Here is a 21,890-nt window from a genome sequence, read left to right on the forward strand (position 1 = left end):
TTAAAATATATGTGTTTGCATACGTATGTACACATACACTTACGTATGTGCACACGTGTATGTGCGCCTATATAAAACCGGCGAATTATTTATTTATTCGGTCGCCTGCATATTAATTAGGTCTAATTATTTTCTAGTAACGAAAACACAAAAAGCTCGCTAAGAGTCGGAATCCTTCAATTTCGCCTTTGTTCAGCCCTTCACTTGGCTTATTCGCAACTAAATCTGAGCCCCTCAAATTCGTGGTGGCAAACAAAGAAACTTTAAACTCATCCTGTGGGCTGAAAGGCGCTGGGAAGCAATCCGCAGCGCAGGTACTGGGCGATCAGATAAGCAGCGACACTGCGCAAGCACTTCTCGCTTGAGAACTGCATAATTTCAGGAGCCATTAAAATGGCCATTGCCTAGAATACAAACAAACAAGCAAATAAGCAAACAACAACAAATAAACTTGGATATGCCTTGAAGGAGCATTTCGCTGCACTTTATCTGCAGATGCAGTTTGCCTGTGCTCAATGCATGCAGCTCGCTTTCAAAGCAAATGCATTATGTAATTTCCCTTGGATCTTGGGAGGCTTTACAGCTTTTCAGGATAATGATGGGCTAAATCTACACGTTTGCATTTATTCTGCAAAATCCACTCGGAGGAATTGCAGTAGCTTATAGCAACAGGTATACCCGCTCTACGTACGCACCTCAGTGGGGACATGGTCTTTAGGCGGACGTTACATTATTCTCTGTGTATGTTTCTAAAATTAACCTGGGCAAAGGACAAAGTAGGCAGCATAACTGTGAAATCTGCAGGGTGATGGCATTAGGAGATCCTGAAAGTTAGGTAGTCCAGTGCTAGGCTTCCTCCAAGTGCAGGGGGGGGACCCAGTGATCATTCCAGGTCCGTACAAAATATAGGAGAAGGCAGACGACAGGGTACTTTTAGGAAGCGTATCTAAATATACAGTGTAAGAGTGAATGTAAAAAAAAAAAAAAAAAGTGTTGTGGGTTGTAGAAGTTATCAAGTGGGATTTGTGGCGCGCTCTCTGCAGGAAACGAAAGCTGCTCCAGTTCAAAGCCACATGCACCAACGTGACATATAAGCCATTAAAATATCATCCTGACGGCTCATTTCTGCTTCATCATACATTCCCTAACTGCTTCCAGAAAGCAAGAAAAGAAGAAATGAAGGATGACCGCCTCGATGGAAGCGCCAAAGAGGTGGTGGGTTCTTACGGGGGGGGGGGGTATTGTTTTCTTCTTTCATTCTTTCTTCCTTTCTTCTCCCTCCCCTCCCCCGCAGCCCCCCCACACCCCACACCCGCACCCCCTCCCAACGTTAATTTTTGCCTGTTCAGAAATGAGGAGAAACCTTCAACAGGTCGAAGGGGTAAGTGCCTGGGAGGAGGGGGGACCTTGGCAGCCCGGGCACCAGGCTTCCCCCATCGCCTTCCCCGACACCTTGGGCGACAGCTCCCTGCCCCCGGGGGGGCGGGACACGGGCAGGAGGAGGCTCGGCCACCCCGGGGGAGGAGGGCAGGAGTCCTGCGGTGCCGAGGGGCAGTGCCTCGGCGCCCCCTCGCCCACGTGGGGCCAGTCCCCGGGGCGGGCGGAGGGAGAAGCCCCCGGGAGCCGTCGAGGGGGGCACCGGCACCCTCCGACAGCTGCACGCCCTCCCTCCCGCTCCCCCCTCGGCCCCGAGGGGGCGGCCCGGCCCGGCACACTGCGCAAGGACGGGCGGCGGGGGGCCGCGGAGCGGGGCGTGGGTGCTCCCAGCCCTAAGCGGGGTCTCGGCAGCCCCGACGGCGGCCGGGCTCGGCGGGGAAGGGCAGGCGGCGGGGCCGACAGGGTCCTGCGGCCGACCAGGAGGGACCGGTGGGGCCCGGGGCGGAGGGCAGAGGGCGAGGAGCGCTGACAATAGCGAGCCCCGTGGGGAGGCGTCCCGGGGGATGCGCACCCCGCCCAGCGCCTCGCCCACCGCCGCGCCCGGTGCCACGGGGACACGCCGGGGGAGCCGGCGCTCCGGCCCCGCTCTCCCTTTTTTATAGGCGGCTGCAGGAGGGACGGAGCTCGGCCGGCCCTCTCCAACACCCCCTACCTTCCCACCCCCCGCGGGCAGGGCCGGGGGAGCTGCCAAGGAGCTGGGCGCTGCCGCCAGCTTCCCACAGCGCCCTCGGAGGGGCTGGGACCCCGGCCCCAAGGGCTGCCTGGGATAGGGGAGAAGCCCCCACGTCGCCACCCAGGGTGACCTCTGACCCGAGCCCGGCTCTGCGTGCCAGCCCCGTGCACCGGGGGTTCCTCGCTTCGTCAGGCACGGCCCCCAGCACCAGGCAGCACGGCCGGGGGCGAGCAGTGCCGCTGTCCCCTCTCCGGGAGCCCGATCGTTGGGGTGGGCTCGGGGCTTTCTCCACCCGGTGTCGAGGAACTTAATTTGTGCACCGAGCACTCCCTCCTGCCCGTCACCCCGAGCAGCACAGGTTGCTTGCCCAGCCGGGCACACGCCGCCTGCCTGCCACCCGCTCCGCCCGAGTCGCGCACCCCGGGGCAGCACCGCCGAACCGGGCACCGGGGCTCCCACGGGGGCTGCGCGCTCCCGGCCCCGCGCAGCCGGGGGGCCGCGCACCTCTGGCCGCTAGTCTGGGGAAGGGGGGCCGGGTCTCGCCTGCACCCAGCCAGAGGCTGCCCCGCGGGAGCCCCGAGCCCCCCGGTACCAGCTAGGGCCCCCGCGGGGGTCCCGCACCCCGCACCGGAGCCCCCGGGCTCGGCCCGGCCGGGAGCCTGCGGAGCAAGACGGGGCCATCCTGCCCGGGCACTGGGCGCCCTCCGCGCCCCTGCTGCACCAGAGGCACTCCGCGGATCACAGAGGCTGCGAGGTCGAGGCAGAGTTCTAGCCAATATTTACTCTCAAATCCACAACTGTTTTGCCTTCTTTTTTGTCATCTGGTAACCATTTGAAATATCAAATGCAGCGATTTTTTTTTTGTCCAGTTTCAACAAGTTTTTGGCGAACGCTTAGGAGCTGAGCACTCCTAACTCCTCCAGCCTCCCATCCTAACCAATAAAGCACAAGTCCTGCAAAACTCTCGCTAGCAGGACACTGTTTGCTGCTCTGGCTTCATAAACTTGTGAGCATGAATGGAAGTCGACTCGCAAAAATAATTCCTAAGGGCTTCCTATAGTTCTTTTTATTTCGGCAGTAATTTTCGTCACAGCGGTGAAAATATTGAGGGCATCAAATTATTTGTGATGGAGTATGCCTGTGATACTCTGATGAAGTTTCATAATTAATCCCATCAATTATTTGTGTTAGTATAGATTTTTATTTCCCAGCCCTGGAGTCCCAATAATAATAGTAGCAACTGCAATAGTAATAATAATGTCCTTAGAAAAAAAAACACGTGTGAGATTCTCTTCTGCTTTTCTGTAGTGCAAAATACCTGAGAATTTCAACAGTATCTGCAAAAATTCGGACTCGGTCATTGTATCAAACCCCCGATCTGCATTCGGGGTTATTGCTGCCGCTCAAAGAGAGATGTGCCAAGTTCTGCCTGCAGCAGTGACAGTGCTCTGCCTTGCGGAGTGCAAAGAGCAAGCTGAAAATTATAGGCAGGGAAAAGTGCTAGGGTGGTACTATACTAATCCTTGCTGAGACAACAACTTGTGTTGGAGGCTCGCAGAGAGTCCGAAATTTAATTTAGGGAAGGAAGGATCTGTAAACAATATAGTCGAGTTGATAAAAACCCGCCTCACAACAGCCTGCCAGAAGGTGAATGTCAGATCAAAGGAGAATTTGGAAATATGTCCTTTCATAATTTTTTTCCCTTAATCAGCCATGGAAACTTCATGAGTCCATAAAACATGTGCCGGTTTGCTGAGGAGACAGCCTCCAGTTTCCCTTCGGAGCAAGCCTGTCTCTCCCCCAACCCTCGCTGCTTAACACTTGGGTTTTGGTTTTTTTTTTTGCTTTTCTTTTGTTTCCTTCTTCTTTTTGAACCCACGATGCCCGAGACATATAGCGCCGTCCTCTTTTTATATCACACACACAAATGTTTTTGGTCTTAACTTTCCACCCCTCTTCCCAAACAGGAACAAAGTCAGGAAATGAGGCACAAGACTCCCCTTGTAATGAGGAAAAGAAAACGACTTTACAGAAACATCCTGGAAAAGTCAAGTAAGTTAAAATATGGCCTTTTTTCAGTTCAAAGGAGACAATATTTTTTTCAGCTTAGTACTTGCATAAACACAAATCAGCGACAGAACGCCCCACCAGCAGCTGCCTAATCCTGCTCAATGCCTATTCATTTGGAGGTTCTAGAATTAATATTTGACGACTCTCTCATTGAAACAACAACCCCTGACCCCATGTGATTGCACTGTCACATTATTCTATGACATATTCATCTTGAATTCATTTACGGATGATTTGATTGGAATGAGGTTTGACATGTATTGGATCCTATTAAAGAAGAAGACTTTGATCTTGTTGATGGGGTTTACATGATATGTATCATCTTTACCAGGGATACCAGGCTTCTACAATGTGTTGTCTAAGTAGCTAGTGACTGACAGCTTATCTGACAGGAATACCTTAATCTTGAGGTACTGAATTAAATATTCTATTTAAAATAAGCATATGATTTGCCTGTCGTAGGGTAGCTCTAGGTTACAAAAAGTGAGAGACGAACCTAGGCACCAGCCCTAGCTCGTCTGATGGCTGAATTCCCCTTAGTCGGGAACCCTGAAATAAGTCCCCGTGAGCGGAGATGGAGCAAGGAAACAGAAACAAAGGAGTACGATGATCCCAAGCCAGTCGGTGCCCTTCTCTCCGAGGAGATGCTGAGCTTGCTGAGAGGCTCCCCTGACCCACCTCCTCCTGGGCAGCAGTGCCTTCTGCCGGGGCTGCCAGAGGCTCGGGCTCCGCTCCTGCTCCCTGCCCCTGTGCCAGCCTCTGCCTCCCTTCTGCCTCCCGGCCAAAGGCGACTTCGATGGCTATGGAACCGCGCAGGATGACTGCTCGGTCCTCTCTTTCTCTTCCTCTTTCTCTCTCTCTCTCTCTTTTTTTTTTTTTTTTTTTTTTTTGTGCTTCCTTTGAGTAACTATTAGGATTTTCATATTAATCCGTTCCTCTCGTCCGGGAGTTGAAACCTAATGAAACCCCCTGGAAGCTGCTGTATGGAGGTCTCAGGGCAGCCCCTCCCAGCCCGGGGCACCGGCCGGAAAGTTGCCGGCAGCTCATCGGGGAGGGGAAATGTTCACAGAGGCAGGGTTGGGAGGGCACAGCCAGGGGGCTGGAGGTCAGCTTTTGCTCTTGGCCACGCTTCCCAGGGCAGGAGCCGGCCCTTGCGCTGAGCACCTCTCAGGGGTGAGCGGGTTTTGGCCCCAATTCAAGGAGCACAAACACGAGCAGCTCCTGCTTTCCTGGGACTTCTGTATCACCTTCCAGCAAGCCCTGTCTCCAGCCAAGGTAGCAATACTGATCGGCGCCTTGCTGCTTGGGTAGATGTCTACCAAACACAAGGCAAACCACTGTGGGTCAGTAAAGCAGCTCCGCGCAGCTGGGGTGGCACCCATCCCCAGGGCTGTGCGGCTGCTTTTCGGTCCCCTAGGCCATGGCAGGCGCAGGTTGCGGTGTAGGGGTGCGGGCAGGATGGACCCGAGGCGTGGGCAGGAGCTACAGGGCTGGGGCCAGTTGGAGCCCTGGGTCCCGCAGGGAAGGGGCAGAAAGCAGGAAAGGTGCCTGGGACTCGACTTACAGGAGGAAATCCGGGTGCTCATCCCTGCCACTTGTCACCTTTCTAAAGCAGACCCCCAACACAGGCGGGATTTGGGGCCGGGGACTGCGGTTGGGGTCGCGGTTACTAGCAAAATCGTACTGGGCACCAAGCTGCCCTTCTACACACGTTGATTCCCCCTGGGTCAGGCACCAAAGAGAGCACCATGGTCCCTCTGAGTGTACTCTAGCACCGGACCTGCCCTGGTGTCTGAGTTGCGGCTTTAGCTCAGGATGTTTCTGCTTTGCTATTTGAGCGTTCTCGCTTTCTGCCTGGAAAAGTTCAGCTCGTCCAGCTCAGGAATCCCAGGGGAGTCCCGAAGGGGATGCCCTTACCGTAAGCAGGTGGGTTGGAAAAGAAACTTAAAAAAAAAAAAAAATCTTGGCCCTGCACAGGCTGATGTTGATACATTTGAGAATGTGCCGAGAGCCTGGCTTATCTGGTCCAATACGGCTCAGATCGCTGCCAAGAAGCGGGAGACCTTGGTCACTCCTCAAGTGGCAGCCGGACGAGCTGAAGCTGCCAAAGGGCCACGTAAACAGGCAGGCAACTTCTCCCAACGCCCTGCGAGCTGAGCAGCCTGCAGCTGCCGGCTGGCTTCGGCCCCGCTCCCCTCCTCTCGCCGTCTCCCCGCCTCCCCGCCGCCAAGTGGCGGCCCGCGCCCGCACCGCGCCGCTCCCCACGCGTGGAGCTCCCGCTGAGGAGGGCACCCAGCACCTTCACCTGCCGGGGAGGGACCCCCAGCACCTACACCTGCCGGGGAGGGTCCCCCCGGACCGGGGGCTCTCTCCCTGTCCGCAAACGGGAGTGGGAGGATGCCCGGAATGAGGGACGAGCCGAGAGCCATTAGTGTCTGGCGAGAAAGCATTGCAATATCTTCAGGGAGCGTAGGGCAAAAGCGGTTATAACATTTTTTTAATTGATAAACTGTTCCAGATGTTTCCTCCCTTGACTGGGAAGTGTCAGAATCGGTGGATAACAAGTATGTAGAGATGAAGGGTTTTAAGGAGGTAGGAGGAAAGCAGCTTTATTAGGAATGCACACTCTCAGTACATTTGTAAGTAACAGATTCATACTTACTAACGTTTGTCTCTTCCGTGCACTCCTGTTGAGATGGTCATGAATGGGACTGTCAAATCCATTCTGTAGAGCAAGTAGATTTGAAAGTTAAGTTATTGTGAGGATGGTGTGTGGTGTAAAATGCCTGCGTAAACATGTTATGTAAGGCTGGAGAGCTAATTGCATCATTTGCCACTTTTCATCATCTCCACTCAGAAAGATGTACACGAGGATGTATCTACAGCTAGCTACCTAAATATTAGATTTGTGTTACAGGGGAAATAGGGTGAAAGCCAACCAGAGCCAAAATATTTAACTGCAGCCAGCCGCAGTATAGGGAACTGTGATAAAACGTCCCCTGTGCAGTTATGTATGTCCTAGGCTTTAATCTTACAATTTTCTATCGTTTGCTGGTAGCTTCTGTTATGAGAGTAGGTGGGCTGAGAATGCCAGGCGTTTTCTTGCTTTGCTACTTGTCGTAAAGCCAATCAATTGCCGATACTGTTAAACTTTTCTGGAAATCCAGACTTCTGGGCGGGGAGCTTCACCTGGTGTGTGTGCGAGGGAGCATCCCTTGGGAAGGTAACACTAAGGTGGTGGACCCAAACGCTGGGAGTTTGTCCGACGGTTAGAGAACTAATTGCTGCTCTATTTGCTCTATATGCCACTCAGAGTTTATTGGTGGACTCACCTCTATGTCAGGACCCGAGCTCTGGGGTAATGCTGTGGGCAGATATTTACAGTTGTGTTTTTCTTTCTCGAAACGGAAGCCCTCTTTCTTCCGTCTTTTCCCAGTTTTCATTGCCTTTTTTTTTAAGTTCACAACCCTATTCTTAAAAACTTAAACCCTTATTCTTAAAAACTTAAAAAAGTAGGAGCTTTCTTCTGGGCAGAAGCCCTAAGCTTTTCTAAACCTACAAGGCCTCGCCGTGAAGCCGCCTGAAGCCCCGACCCGCACTTTCATCATTAGCAACGCAAATCCCACACACCGCGCTCACTCCTCCAGGTGAGGAGCATCAGCAGCGAGGCGTTCACGAACGTATCGCGATGCTTTTTCCTCGAGCCAAGGATGGGGATTTTACGTGGAAGTCCCCTGCAAGTGCTAGAGAGCGAGCCGGCAAGGGAGAGAGACTCCCTCTTCTGGGTTAAACCCTCCGATTCAGTCTGGGCATGCCGGTTTCTCGCATCGCCCCGGCAGCCAGCCCCCAGATAACCCTACAACCTGCCGGGGGCCGGCGGCGGGAGCTCCCCGAGCCCTTTGTGCGGCCCCGCGCCTGCCCCTCGCCGCCTGCCCCCGACCCCCGCCCGCCTGCCCGCGAGTGCCGCGGCCCTCCTGGGGGAGCCCCGACGGGCAGGGCGCCCCCGGCCAACAAAGGCGGAGGCCGGTATATGGATGGGGAGCAGTCGGTGCGCTCCCTCCCGGCCTCACCCCGCCCGCCGCGACTTTGTTCCCGCGACGGCGGCAGCCCCGGGGGAACCGGGCCCGTGCCCGATGGCGGGGAGCGGGGGCAGCCCCCCGTTTGGACCCCAGCCCCGAGCAGGGCTGCGGTGCCGTGCCGTGCCGTGCCGTGCCATGCCCCCGGACCGGGCCGTGCCGCCTCCAGGGGCTCGGCGGGGCGGGGCAGGGGTGAGGGGGAGGGAGGCCGGCGGAGGCGCATGCGCAGTGCCCCTCCCGCCGCTCAGCCCCCCACCCGGGCCGGGCGCTAACCCTTTCGGTCGGCGGCGGGATCTGTCATCGGTGACGTCACAGCAGCGGCAGCCAATGGGAGGGCGCGGCGATTGTTTGCCCGCCGGGTCCGGCGCTGCGGCCCGGAGGCGGCGTGCGGCCGCCCGCGCCCTGTCCTGACCCGTTCGGTCCCGTCCCGTCCCGACCCGACCCGACCCGTCCCGTCCCGACCCGTTCCTCTCCGTCCCGTCCCGTCCCGCACCGCGTGGGGCTGCCCGGCCCCGGGAGGAGGCCGGGCTCCGCGTGGGGACCTCCCCGTCCCGCCGCCGCCAAAAGCCGAGCCCCCGCCGCCCCCCCAGCGCAGCCCACCCGCTGGCAGCGCCGCCGCCCGTGCGCGCCGCCGGCGGGGGCAGCGGGACGGGGAAACTTTTTTTTTTTTTTGGGGGGGGGGTAAGAAAGAAAGGAAAACAGTTGTGGGTTTGTTTTTTTTTTTCCTGTTTTTCCCCCTTTCTCTCTCTCCTCCCCGCCGTCAGGTGACTTTTTAGCATTAGAAGCTAATGAGCGTGGATGCTTTGGGGATCCCAGTGATGGACCCTGCTGCACTCTCCCGGCGGAGCACGGCGCTGAGCTTAGTAGACTTGGCGGGGGCTCCTCGCCCCCAGCTCCACCACCGCCCCCCTCCGAGCATGCCGGCCTTCCCGGCCTTCGCCGGGCACCCCCACGCCACGGCACCCACGCCGCCGGGGGAGCACGCCGCCGAGTCCCGCCTTGGGCCAGAACACATGGGGCACCGCCACCATCCTCCTCCTCAGCCTCCTCCTCAGCATCGCCCCGCGGCCCTTAAGCTCAGCCCTGCCCCTCAGCCCCGCCACCAGCTCCACCACCACCACCACCACCATCATCATCATCATCATCCTCATCATCCGGCAGGCCAAGCCCAGGTGGTCTCTAGTCAAACAGGAGCGTTTGGCCCGGCGCAGTCACCAGCACTCCCCTACCCCGTCTCTCACACAGCCCAGGCTCTGGCAGCAGGTAGGGACTTTTTCATACGCAGAGACCTGCCGGCCCCACTCATGCCAGGGCTGACCGAGCAGCACCCCGCTGCAAGTTCTCACCACGGACTGTTTGTCTCAACAACAGGTAGCTACCCCGGACACCATGGTCACCACCAGCACCACCACTCAGAAGCTGGGAATCCCTCTCTGTTCACTGGACTCCATGAGCAGCCTCCCCATGCAGCTCCAGGTGGCCATCTAAACGGACAGATAAGACTGGGGTTACCTGGAGAAATGTACGCCAGGTCTGAACATTTCACTCAAGTACCAGCCTCCAGGACAGATCCTTTTGCTGCTTCTTCACTTCATAGCTACGGTGGCATGAATCTGAACGTGAACCTGGCTCCACACCACGGCCCGGGTGCCTTCTTTCGTTACATGAGGCAGCCCATCAAACAGGAACTCATCTGTAAGTGGATTGAGTTGGACCAGACTCCCAAAAAATTATGCTCGAAAACTTTCAGCACGATGCACGAGCTGGTGACTCATGTCACCGTGGAGCACGTTGGAGGACCCGAGCAGTCCAATCACATATGTTTCTGGGAAGAGTGTCCAAGAGAAGGGAAGCCTTTCAAGGCCAAATACAAACTTGTAAATCACATCAGAGTCCACACAGGTGAAAAACCTTTCCCCTGTCCTTTCCCAGGCTGTGGTAAAGTGTTTGCCAGATCAGAGAATCTCAAAATACACAAAAGAACTCATACAGGTCAGTATGTAAAGCTCTCTTTACTCTCTGTGTTATTCAGCATACGGTTTTGCTTTATTTTGTTTTAATGTATCCTTTGCGTTGTTATTGAATGCACGCCAAGTACTTCTGGAAAATAAATTCTCAGATTTGTTTGCTTCTTTACCGCTTGGAGGGAGGGGGGAGAAATGAAAAAAAAAAGGGGGGGGGAGGTGAGCGAGAACAAATCTCAGAATTCTCGTCCGTATTTTTGCTGCTTGTGCGGAGAGTGCTGTACCGTGTATGCGGGTAGATCTGTGAAAATACCGAGTGACATGGCTACAATTTCTGTTTCTTCACACATGCGAGAATTTTTTTTTTTTTGGCAGTTTAAAGTAGTTGGAGAAAAAAATGAAATTATTGTGTAAGCTCACAAATTAAATGCGAACAATAGGAGTTACAACTTGTCTAGTCAGTTTTGACTGATGTCGCTGAGATGCTGCTGCTCTAACATTGTGAGAATAACACAGCTGCGACCTTTTCGTTCAACAGTTTTGTTTTGGTCAGAGGGAGTTTCAAATGTTTGATCTGAATAACACTGACATTTTTAATGAGCATCGCCAGCCGAGGACTCCTTGCGTTCGCAGATATGGGGAGTTGCGAGTTCTGATTCTCGGGAGGGAAAAAGAGGAGAAGAAAACCCGGTATTGTTTCGGCCCGTACGTTTTGAAATGTCATTTGCAGATCTGTGAAGCGAAATTGGGACATGTGTCAGAAACGTCTGGTAGTTCTAGCTAAGAGAAAATAAAGTAACTCGCTGGACGATCTCGCAAAACTGTGTTTGAACTCTTCCGGGCAGGAAAGCATTTATAATTAATGAAATTACACGTAGAAAGTTTTCACACTTCCAGAAGCAGCTTGTGAAGTTGTATTAATTATTTTAGCAGACGGTGTTCGTAGTCTGTAGCGCTGGCTTTTTTTTTTTTTTTTTTTTTTATCTGAGGAAGAAGATAAGAAATAAGTCCTTTTTTGGAAAATGTAATCAGTTCTAGTGTAAGGTTTTCCACCTCCCACCCCCTCCTGTACAGCCTTATGCACTGCGAGGGGAACTACATAATCCTATTGTAAGACCTGCTTACAGCCAAACGATTTTTTTCGCCCTCCAGTTCATAAAACTCCCCTTCTCCCACGCCCGGTGCGGTTTGACCTTCGAGGAGTTGCATTTTTATGCTATAACTCGACGTAGTATAATATGCATGACATATATACTAATTTCGTATCGCTGTCGTCTAAGGATAGCACGGAGATTTTACAGCAAGCATCACTCGTCACCTAATTATTTTTCCATCGCTCTGTGAGTAGCTCATCTGTGCGGAGGGGGGGCAACAGCGAAGTTGGGTTCCTCTGCTGCCTTCTCAGCCCCCTTTTCGAGAAGAAAGGAGTATCCCCGGGTCACATAACTTGTATCCGAGCTAGCTCCTTGGCGGATCAGAACAGGTACAGCCATTAACCGGGAGAGCTCATCCCTTAATGACGGTGTTTTTCTTAAGTAAACAAACTTTTACTGCTCTTTAACGGCCTCACAGTTTGAAGTATCTGAAGCAGAAAATGGTTAAATTCTTGGGGAAAGTGACCTACATCGGAGAGGCAGGTTCAGGGCAAACCCGAGATCGGAGCCTTGCGTTTATTAAACATAATTCCGTGCGTCTGTACTTTTCACTTTAACTTTCCCGGTGATTAATTGCTGTATTGTGAAAACTCCTGCAGGGCCTTTATGGTTCCACCGTTTCTGTTAAACACCCAGAAGTTGTCAAAAGCGAAATGTTTCTGAAACCCTAATAGAACTCGCTACAAATTATTCATGAAGACAGTCCTAGGTTCAACAGGAAAATTATTGCCTCCTCAAATATTCATGACTTCGGATTTCTCCCAGGCCGGGGAGCAAGCGGAGGGCTTGCTGGCGACGGCCGAGCTCTCCCCGCTCGGGGCTGGCCCCGAAGCCGGCAGCGGGCCGAGGGGCGCGACCGGGCCCCCCCCTGCGCCTTCCCAGCGGGGCCGGGAACAATGGGGCGAGGCGGGCGCCGCAGCCCTCGCCCTGCAGGCCGCCCCCCGCGCCTCGCCTGCAGCCCCGGGGCCACCACCGCCGGCCTCCCACCCCCTGGAGAAGTTGGTAAATACCTTAATCCACTCCCGGAGCCGGGGGATTATGCCCCGGTTTCGCAGCCGAATTGCACCGACCGCTTTGGCACCAGCTACAAGTGGGGGGTTAAAATGGCGGGGTTGGGCTCCTGCGCTCCTTCCATCGCCCGGGGAACTTTCTGCGTGGCTGCATCGCCGCACCTCGGTGCCCGGGCTGTAACGTGGCCTCTCCCTCGCGGGTAGGGATTTCCACGTAAGAAAAAGCCGCTCTCGCGAAAGGAATACTTGCAAAAGGCTCGGCTGGCTCCTCTTTAGCGAGGCGAGGCGTTCAGAGAATGCAGAGCAGACGGCTGCGAAAACGCTGCCCTCTTCCCCGTCGCTGTCTGAGCGCACGGAGGGGCTTTTCGGCGGCTCTTTCACGGGGTTAAGTCAAGTTCCACATTTTTCAACCCCGGAGAAAGCAGAACGTGCCGCAGCCCTCTTTTACCTGAATGCAACTCAATTTGCACAACCGGAGTGCTTATGACGACGGCTTTCCCTGGGGTCTCCTAACTTACTGCTTGCTTGTACTACACTAATATCCTTGATTTGTTGTCTCAACTTAGATGCTGAAGGTCAAATTGTTTCCTTACGTGGAGCTATAATTAGATTATATGCGTGCGTGTGCCTATGCATATGCACCAGTGTATAGGGACAGTATTTGGTTACAACCCGCATCATTTTCTAAGAGACCTTATTTTTAACCTTTCCCCCCTTCTCTCTAATGCCAGGTGTTTACCAATACTCTGTGCAAATGTTAGCGGTGCACGGTGTGAGAGATCGGCATTGATTATTACAGTGGAGAAGACACACTTCAAACGAGAAGCCATGAGCTTTTTCCCACCTACCTTGCATAAAGTGCATTCATGTGAAATATTTGGAATGCCTTCCTTTATGTGCCTGTGTTCAGACCCGTGTGAGAGGTGGGCTGCGTCCCTCCGAAATTTAATCGTGACGATCGGGGGGGTGGGTGCAGGGGGCAACAAATTAGAACACAAAACCTCGAAGGTTTTATACATGTTCAAAGTCCTTTCCACCATATACACCATGACGGTGAACACAGTGGCTTTGTTTGCTCTTCACGTTTAAGGTTCGGCTGTATATTTTGTGGTGTCCTCTGCTCCCCGATACTTTTGGGCTTTGGACGGATGAGAAGTTTATTTTCATACTCGGATGCTGCAGGACCTGCGTGCTCCTTGGCAAGCAGGCTTTTGTAGTTTGCTGTTATCAGGGACAATAACGTAGTCATCACTGCATCCTGAAGCTGTCTGTGGCACGTTTCCTCGAAAGCCTTCTCTATATCGTGTACCATGCCCGGTCCACACCATCCGAGGTTAAACTCGCACACGACTCTGGCAACACGATTATATTTCTATTATGCTTAACGTCACTTATCGTATTACCCGACAAATTAATCCCGATTGCAATTCCTTCCATGACTGAGTAGGCTCAAATGAAAAGAGGATCCTACCCTCCCGACAGAACCGTGCACCGGCCTAGTCATCCTCCAGCCGAATCCCTGCCGTTTCGCCCCCCACCATCGCTGTCTTTTACCAAGATTTTGGGCTTTAACGCACGGCATCAGCAAGCAGGGCAGCGGGGAAGGGCGCGGGGATGCAGGTCTTCCCCGGGATTGTAATCAGCGCGAGAAAAGAGTGGAGGAGATGCGATCTGGCGAGGTGATGAATAATATTCCCACGTACACCTCCGGTAGTGTGAGAAATGTATTTAACGTAGAAACGTTCCCGTGGATAAATCACTGACCGCTCCTTCTGCGGGACACCGGAGTCCGCAGGGACGGCGCACATTGTTTACCCGGACAGAGCACTTGGCCTCTAAGTTTTCCTTATCTCGGGGCTTTGTCTTTTGCACAAAACCCCACGTCGACACGGAGGGCAGGGGAAGGAGTGGCTTGGAGCTGGCCGGGCAGGGAGCTCCCGCGGCGGAGCCGGCGGCGCAGCCGGGCGGGCAGAGGGCGGCGGCCGGGGCAGCTCGGCGGGGAAGGGCCGGAGGGAGAGCAGCCTCGGGGGGAGCCGTGCCTAGGGACGGAGGGAGGGAAGGCAGGGCAGGGGGTGCCCCGCGGCCCCCTTACTAACAGCTGTGCTCGCCCGTTCCCTCCTGCAGGGGAGAAGCCGTTCAAATGCGAATTCGAGGGCTGCGACAGACGCTTCGCCAACAGCAGTGACAGGAAGAAGCACTCGCACGTCCACACCAGCGACAAGCCCTACAACTGCAAAGTGAGAGGCTGCGACAAGTCCTACACCCACCCCAGCTCCCTGCGAAAACACATGAAAGTGCACTGCAAATCCCCTCCTCCCAGCTCCGGCTACGAGTCCTCCACGCCCTCCTTGGTGTCCCCCTCCTCGGACTCCGGCCGGGAGCCCCCCGCCTCGTGTTCCCACGCCGAGCCCTCCGCGCCCGCGCCGCCCGCCGCCAACCTGAGCGAATGGTACGTGTGTCAGGGCGCGGGGGCCCGCGGCCCCCCCGGGCCCCCCGCCGCCCCCCCGCCGTCGCGCCCCGACGGGCAGCCCCGGCCCCACTGCTAGGGGCGGAAGGCGGCGGCGGGCGGCCCCGGCGGGCTGGGGACCGGGAGCGCGGCTGCAGGGCACGGGGAGATCGAGCGGGAGAGGAGGAGAGGGGCCACGGCGGGAGCTCGGCCCCGGGGAGGCAGAGACCTGAGCCTCGGCCCCCGTGCCCCGGAGGGCTGTTGCCTCCTTCCCCCCTCCGCCCCATACGCCCCCCCTCTGACCGCCTCGCTCCCGTTTGTTTACAAGCCCACAGAGTTTCCTTTCCTTTCCTTTCCTTTCCTTTCCTTTCCTTTCCTTTCCTTTCCTTTCCTTTCCTTTCCTTGCCTTGCCTTGCCTCGCCTCGCCTTGCCTTGCCTCGCCTCGCCTCGCCTCGCCTCGCCTCGCCTCGCCTCGCCTCGCCTCTTCCTCTTCCCCTCCCCCTTTCCTTCCCTTCCCCTCCCCCCTTCCCTTCCTCTTCCCTTCCCCTTCCTCTTCCCCTCTCCCTTTCCTCCTCTTTCCCTTCCCCTTCCTCTTCCTCTCCCTTTTTCCCCCCCTTCCCTCCTCCCTCCCCCTTCCCTCCTCCTTTCCCTTCCCTTCCCTTCCCTTCCCTTCCCTTCCCTTCCCTTCCCTTCCCTTCCCTTCCCTTCCCTTCCCTTCCCTTCCCTTCCCTTCCCTTCCCTTCCCTTCCCTTCCCTTCCCTTCCCTTCCCTTCCCTTCCCTTCCCTTCCCTTCCCTTCCCTTCCCTTCCCTTCCCTCTCCCACCCGAAAAACCAAAGCGGTTTCACACACATTTGTAGCCATACAGACTTTCTCTTGTCTACAGTATCTCGTGCTGGAGTGTTCTGTTCACCCACTATTTTCTGTGCGAGTGTGTTTTTTTAAAGAAATATATATATATATAAGCTATTATTTGTTACTGAATTGTACAAAATGGATCCATTAAATTTTTTTGATTAATTAACTCTCTCGATGGACGTTTCTGTAAAGCATCCCCCCACTTTTCCCTCTTGCAGTATAGAACTATATATGCATATATACACACACACATATATATATATATATATCCCCGCCGGCAGTGGCTAATCGAGGCAGCCCGGGGGTGGCAATGCCCCCGTCAGCCCTGGGAGAGGGGGCTCCGGGAGCAGGGGGCCGGGGGGGGAGGGCACAGCCGGCCCGGTGACGTCACGGCGGGGGGGGCCAGGGCCGGGCGACCCCCGGCAGAGCGGGGGCCTGGGGCCGCTGCTCCACGGCCCTGTGAAAATAAAGACGGGGATAAATCCTCGTAGCGAGCAACACCGCGGCTTTGGCAGGTTCGTCCTGCCCCAGGACTAAAAAACTAGACCCTACACAAACGTGCCGGGGTTGCTCCTCTGGACGAGAGAGAGAAGGAAGGGGGAAAAAAAATCACAAAACCCTCCGGTGGGGTAGCTTGAAACTGCCGAATGGTGCCGTGTTAATTACTTTAATGATGTTTAAGAATAGCAGATAGGCAAATAAATAGCCGGGGCTGCTGTAGGAGGTTTCCACGGCTCGCTCCGTGCAGGCAGAAGGCTGCTGGAGCCACTTCCCCTCTCCCCTTGTGCACCACCTCTGGGCCCAGGTGATGGGCTGCCGTGTGTGCAAGTGCACGTGCACACGGATACACAGATGTGCGTATTCGCATCCAGAAATGTAAAAGCTGGAGGAAACTAAACAGCCGGTCAGTGGCACAAACACCCCCGCAGAGAGCTCATCCCCCCTGCCGCAGCTTAATTTTCCTCCTGAGGCACTAACTCGGGGTCCCCTGCCACACCCGCACGAAGTGCCCAACTTTTTGGGGTTTTATGCGCCGTTCATTTCTCTCGAGTGGTAGCACCGGTGTGTCCGTGCCGGGAGGGGCACGCAGCGACTTACCCAGTCGAGAGAAATGCGAGAGGAGCCCAAACTGGGGGGCGAGTGCTGCCCTCTGACCTTGCAGCCCCCGAAACTTATGCCGTGGAAATGGAAAGGTAGGGGAGGCAGCTGCGGGCAGGGAGGATGTTTCCATCTTGTCCTGAGATCTGTTTATTTCTTTATTTCTCTTTTTGCACAAGTGTTTGGATGTGCGGGCTAATCACCTTTAATTTTTCATTTGCTTGTTACAGATGTCTACCCCGTTGCTCTCAAGGTAATCTAGACAGACGCAGCTGAAAGCCTGAATCTTATGCCTTAGACATCAAAGAAAGCTCGCACAAAGAAGTATTTCTTCACAACGGTGAATCTTCATGGTAAGTTAGGATTTCTATGGCAATAGGCAAGTCATACTTAAATAGTGAAAGGCGAAGTCTGGAGCCCGTCCAGTCTTTTCATTAAGGACATAATATTTACGTCTAACAGACCCTTTTTCTTGTGTATACAAGTATATATTTTTGTTTGACGCAAACTAAATCATTTTCATTTAATTTCCGGTAAACAAAACCCACGCGAACAGGGCACTTGTTCCAGATCATAATAAAAATGGATAAGAATGTCAGGAAGAAAAGGCCCGCTTGAACCTCTCCTCAGCTCACTTTTGTTTCTGCTTTCTGCCGGGATCAGAGAATGCATTTGGGATTTGAGGGCAAGTTTCTAAAGGCAAGGAAATGGTTTTTAAGGGGGAAAAGAAAAGGAGAAAGGTCTAATCAAGCTCGGGTTGTTCAAAGGGCCTGATTTTGGGGTTGAAAGTGTGAGTTTTATGGTGCATCAGCATGCCACGTTAGGATCGCTATGGTAATGAGGAGAGCAATAGCAAGCGGCCTTCAAAGGAGGCACACTCCATTTGAGACAGTCTATTAAGATACATTTGCACTGACCTTTGGTTTCATGCTAGCTTAGTACACTCAATCTGCCCCTCGCTACGGACATCCTTCCTCCACCCCCGGCCCTTCGGCGGGGTTGCGGCCCGCTCGGCTTCGCCCTCACCCCGAGGCGGGCTCTGCAGCCTCCAACCCCGGCCGAAGGGAGGCTGCGGCCTCTGGCCTCGCTCGCCGCCAGCCCCCGGCCAAAAAACCTGGCCCCGGAGCCCCCGGCCGCGCACCCCTCGGCCCCGGCCCTCCCGAAGGGTGGTAGGACGGGAAGCGGAGCCCCCCCGGGCCGCCCCCGACCCCCCGAGGACCTCCGGCCTCGGCAGCCGCCCTGGCACCCCCGGAGGCCCGCGCAGCCTCCACGGGGCACGGAACTTGACACCCGGCCGGCCGGGGCCATGGGCACTGGGCCATGGGCCCGGGAAAGTTAGAAGTCCATGTTCCAGTAATTGTCTTGTTGTTTATTTTATCCAAGTACCCCAGTGAATAGGGGAAAAATAAACACGATGAAAAAAAATTCAAACAGTTGAGTCGTCTTTAGTGCCAGCCCTTGTGGTTGAATAAAAAGGATGGTCCAATTTCTATTGAGCTGAGAAATCTTTGAAGTGGGAGTTATTATCTGAGAAATTCCTGCTCGTCGTCCTAACAACGCTGATGAAACGTAAAAGGTTCTTTGTCAGCGATTTGTTCTCCTCTCTGTCAAACTCACCCTGCCCGTTAGCTTTAAACCGTTTCTAAAGAGATAAAATCAAACTTTTAAAGATAACTTTAGGGGCCCAGAGGGTGCAGAAAATACCAAACTATCGAATGCTGTGTATAGACATACATCTGGATATATGTGTCTGTGTCTGTGTGAAACTGTCTGTGTACAGATGTCCATAGATGTCTGTATGACCTTACTGCTCGAAAGTTGAAATGATGTCCATTTTTGCATTTTATCCTCTGAACTTTTCTGTCTAATAAATTATTCCTACACATATGCTGCACAGAATGCAGCTCTTGGGGGAGGCAGAACTGTTGAGTTTCATTGCCACCAGAATGTGACCAACAAACGTTTTCTTTCCAGTAGAATGAAAGCAACAGCACACACATAAGAGTAAAGGCTTTGATCGTTTTTACAGTCCGAATACCTATTAAGCGTGTATATACTGCAATGTATCGAAGTTGTTAACGCATTCAAAGCGATGGCTTCCATATGCTCCCATGTTTTATTGTCCGTAAGTGTAAAGATAGTCAAACTACATCTCTTTTGTATCTTCATTTTATAAACATCACCGTGTGAACTGAAACCATTCCCTTCTAAGGGCTTATTTAGGAGTTTCTCATTGGAGATCATTAAATGCTCTGTTTGTAAAACGAATTCCTTGACCTTGTAACTCATCAGTGTACTTCTATTTTAGTTGCTACAGAATGATCTGAGCCCAATCCTGCCATTCTAAGCAACCCCATTAATTTAATGGGACTTTTCCTGAGTCAAACTGCAGACCGAGTCAAACTGCAGTGGAGTGGGTATTATTATTACTATTATTGTTATTATTAATCCCGGGTCTTGTCATATTTATGGGAAAATCTACCACATGTGAATTGTACAGAGAAGAAATGTCTCTGAAAATGTAGCTTACAAGAACATTAGCAATGTTGATATGCTGTATCTCTTTTCAGACTTCTTATATTCCATATTTTCCTTCATCACATGTTTGGTAATGAAGGAACGTGCTGTTGTGTGTTTGAACATACTATTTATTTTTAATATTTGGACTTTTTTACAATAAATATTTATAAACCTATCATTTCTATGGTTATTTCTACAAATGTGCACTTTTAAAAATAGGTGTTTGTACCGGTGATACCGAGCCATTCCTAAAACACTGTGTAGACGACCTTGTCTTTCTGTTGGTTTTTATATTAGTTGGAAAAAGAAATTGTCAAACTGGTGTATATGTGGTGTACAATCAAGTCCTAACGCGTGGTTTTTGTTGGTCTTTAACCTCTCCTAATGTTAATCGTTTTAGGTTGGCGTTTGCATTAAAAGAACCAAACCAAACCCAAGCACCTCGTTGGCTTCATTTCCGAGATCCCGGTTTTCAGAACAGGGGCTTCAAAAGAGTTCTCCTTTCCATATGGGCCGAAGCGCGGCGTGAGAAAGCGGAGCCCGGTGTGAGCCGAGTTCCTGCCTTGGCCAGCCCTGTCCCTTTGTCGTTGTGTCGCCGGGTCCCCCCGCCGGCGCCCGCCGAGCCCTTCGCACACGCGTCCCGTCGGAGGTCAGCGGCGCTCGGCGGGAGGTGCCCGCCGGGGCCGCCCCACAGGGCTCGGCTCCCCCTGCCCGCAGGGGTCATTGTGCCGGCGGGGCGGGCGAGAGCTAAAATTGCTCGTTTGAACGACTTTCCCCCCAAAAGGAGTCCCCGTCGCAGTGACACTTTCTGTGAGGGTGCTGAGATTTTTATTTTTTTCGGAGAGGAAATCCTTTCATCGCCTGAAGTACCCAAAGGTAACCCCGCTTCGCCTTACGTGTTGCACTGACCGGGTTTAATATGTTGCAGGGTTTCGCAGCTCCTGAACTTGCTCAGAATTTCTTCGCGTGACTTTGTAAGGCTCGGCGTTGCCATTTGGACAGCTGCAGCCCTGGGCACACAGCAGCCCTAACCCCGCGGGGCGCATGCGCACTGCCGCTTCGCCTTTTTTTTTTTTTTTTTTTTTTTTAGGAGGAGGAGGAGGAAAACTTGAAAGAAGTTGCCTAACACCCAGAGACGACAAAAAGTTGGCTTTGTCTGGCAGCAATATTGTCAATAAAGAATGCATTCGACTGCAGAAAGAGAGAGAGAGAGAAGGAGAGCAAGAAAAGAATTCAAGAAAGAAAAGAATTCAAGAAAAAGAAAGAACGGAAGGAAAACATTTTTGCTGATATATAAAAGACAAAAAAATGGCACATAAAGGGAAGGAGGGCTAACAGTACATGCTAATTAAAGAATACAATTCTATGGTCTGTAATGATTGAGCGAAGACATGTACTTATTACACTTGACTGTCAACAAGGGAAGGAATGTCCCCTCAGACAACATGGTGAGAGACGTGTGGGCATTATTAGTGGCCCTTTCATAGACGCTGCCTTTTCTTTCTCAATGCTGACAAACCATTTTGGAGGGAACCATCCCCTGTTGCTTCCTATCATCGATCCCCATGCAAGTCCCTGCATTGTGCAAGTGCATTAATTAAAGACCATTCATTTAACAAAAGAACATTGTATGTTCAGGAAAGGAAGATTAGAAATATGAATCAGCAACCAAAGCCCATTTCTGATGCGTTATCAAGAGAAGCAGAGGGGCAATAGGTGCAGTGAGCTGCTCCATGCGCTTCACCTCGCCAGCCCCGAGTGGGGCTGAGCTCGTTGGGACAGAACACCTGAAATGGATTACAATTGGAAAACAGCTTCTTGTCAAGTGTCTCGGTGTGCGTCAGTCTGCTGAGCCCTCCCTGCCTGCTCAGAGGAGCTGGCATGGCCTGGCATGGCCTGGTCTGGGCCCCCACTGCAGCCAACAGGGGCTGAGCCCCCTCCCCAGAAACAACGTCTGAAATGGGCCCAGGCTGCCGTGTGTGGGCACTCACACTCACATTTGTACTCACGCTCACTCATACACTCACACACAAACTCATACACACGCTCCCCAGACTCCCACCCATGCACACACTCACACTCACACACCCATTTGCTATGTCAACGGGATTTTTCCAGCTGTCTGTGCACACGCACGTACAGGCTCAGACACCCATACATGCACTCTTCCCTCCCCACCCCTTCTCTATCTCGATTTTTCCAGGCCCAGGGAAGAGCCAGCTGCTCCTGAAGAGCCGGTTGCGACACGAGTGTGGCTTGTCACGAGAAGGTGGAAGGGGAGTGCGGAGAAGCGGAGCTTAATGTGGAGTGTGGGCAGAGAAGTCGGATTCCCAGTATCACCCACATGACTCGCTAAGCGGCTCCAGCTCCGCTAAAACCTCTGGGCCATATGGTAGTTTATTTACACCCTTTGTCTTTTCGTGTGTCGCCTGGTGCAAGAATATTCCTGGGATATAAATGAAAGTAAGCTAGGGTAAACAAACAAGGGGAGTGCCCGCTTAAGGGATATGTAACATTTCTGAGATCCCAACAGAGCACGTCGTTCCCATGGTTATAGTGGGGCAAGAATAGCAAGTAAAGCTTCTA

The 21,890-nt window shown here is 53.4% G+C and overlaps 1 protein-coding gene across 6 annotated transcripts; it reads left to right on the top strand.

The window, feature by feature from the left end:
* Positions 1-548: 548 nt before the first annotated feature.
* Positions 549-20,386, top strand: ZIC4 (Zic family member 4; the record flags this gene model as incomplete). Of its 6 annotated transcripts, none has more annotated exons than XM_083847814.1 (5): positions 549-1,215; positions 4,078-4,162; positions 9,628-10,248; positions 14,509-14,833; positions 17,015-20,386. In XM_083847814.1, coding segments are annotated over exons 1-5 (1,071 nt in total). In that variant the 5' UTR covers positions 549-1,176. The 6 variants fall into 6 exon arrangements, 5 of the variants coding, with proteins under 5 accessions (XP_083703940.1, XP_083703938.1, XP_083703939.1 ...); XR_014587864.1 differs by lacking the exons at positions 549-1,215; positions 4,078-4,162 and having other exon boundaries at positions 8,997-10,248; positions 14,509-14,621; positions 14,705-14,833; positions 17,015-17,137; positions 19,705-20,386; XM_083847812.1 differs by lacking the exons at positions 549-1,215; positions 4,078-4,162 and having other exon boundaries at positions 8,997-10,248; positions 14,509-14,621; positions 14,705-14,833.
* Between the last annotated feature and the right edge of the window lie 1,504 nt (positions 20,387-21,890).

The sequence above is a fragment of the Anser anser genome, assembly GCF_964211835.1.
Source record: "Anser anser genome assembly, chromosome: 9".
Lineage (NCBI taxonomy): Eukaryota > Metazoa > Chordata > Aves > Anseriformes > Anatidae > Anser > Anser anser.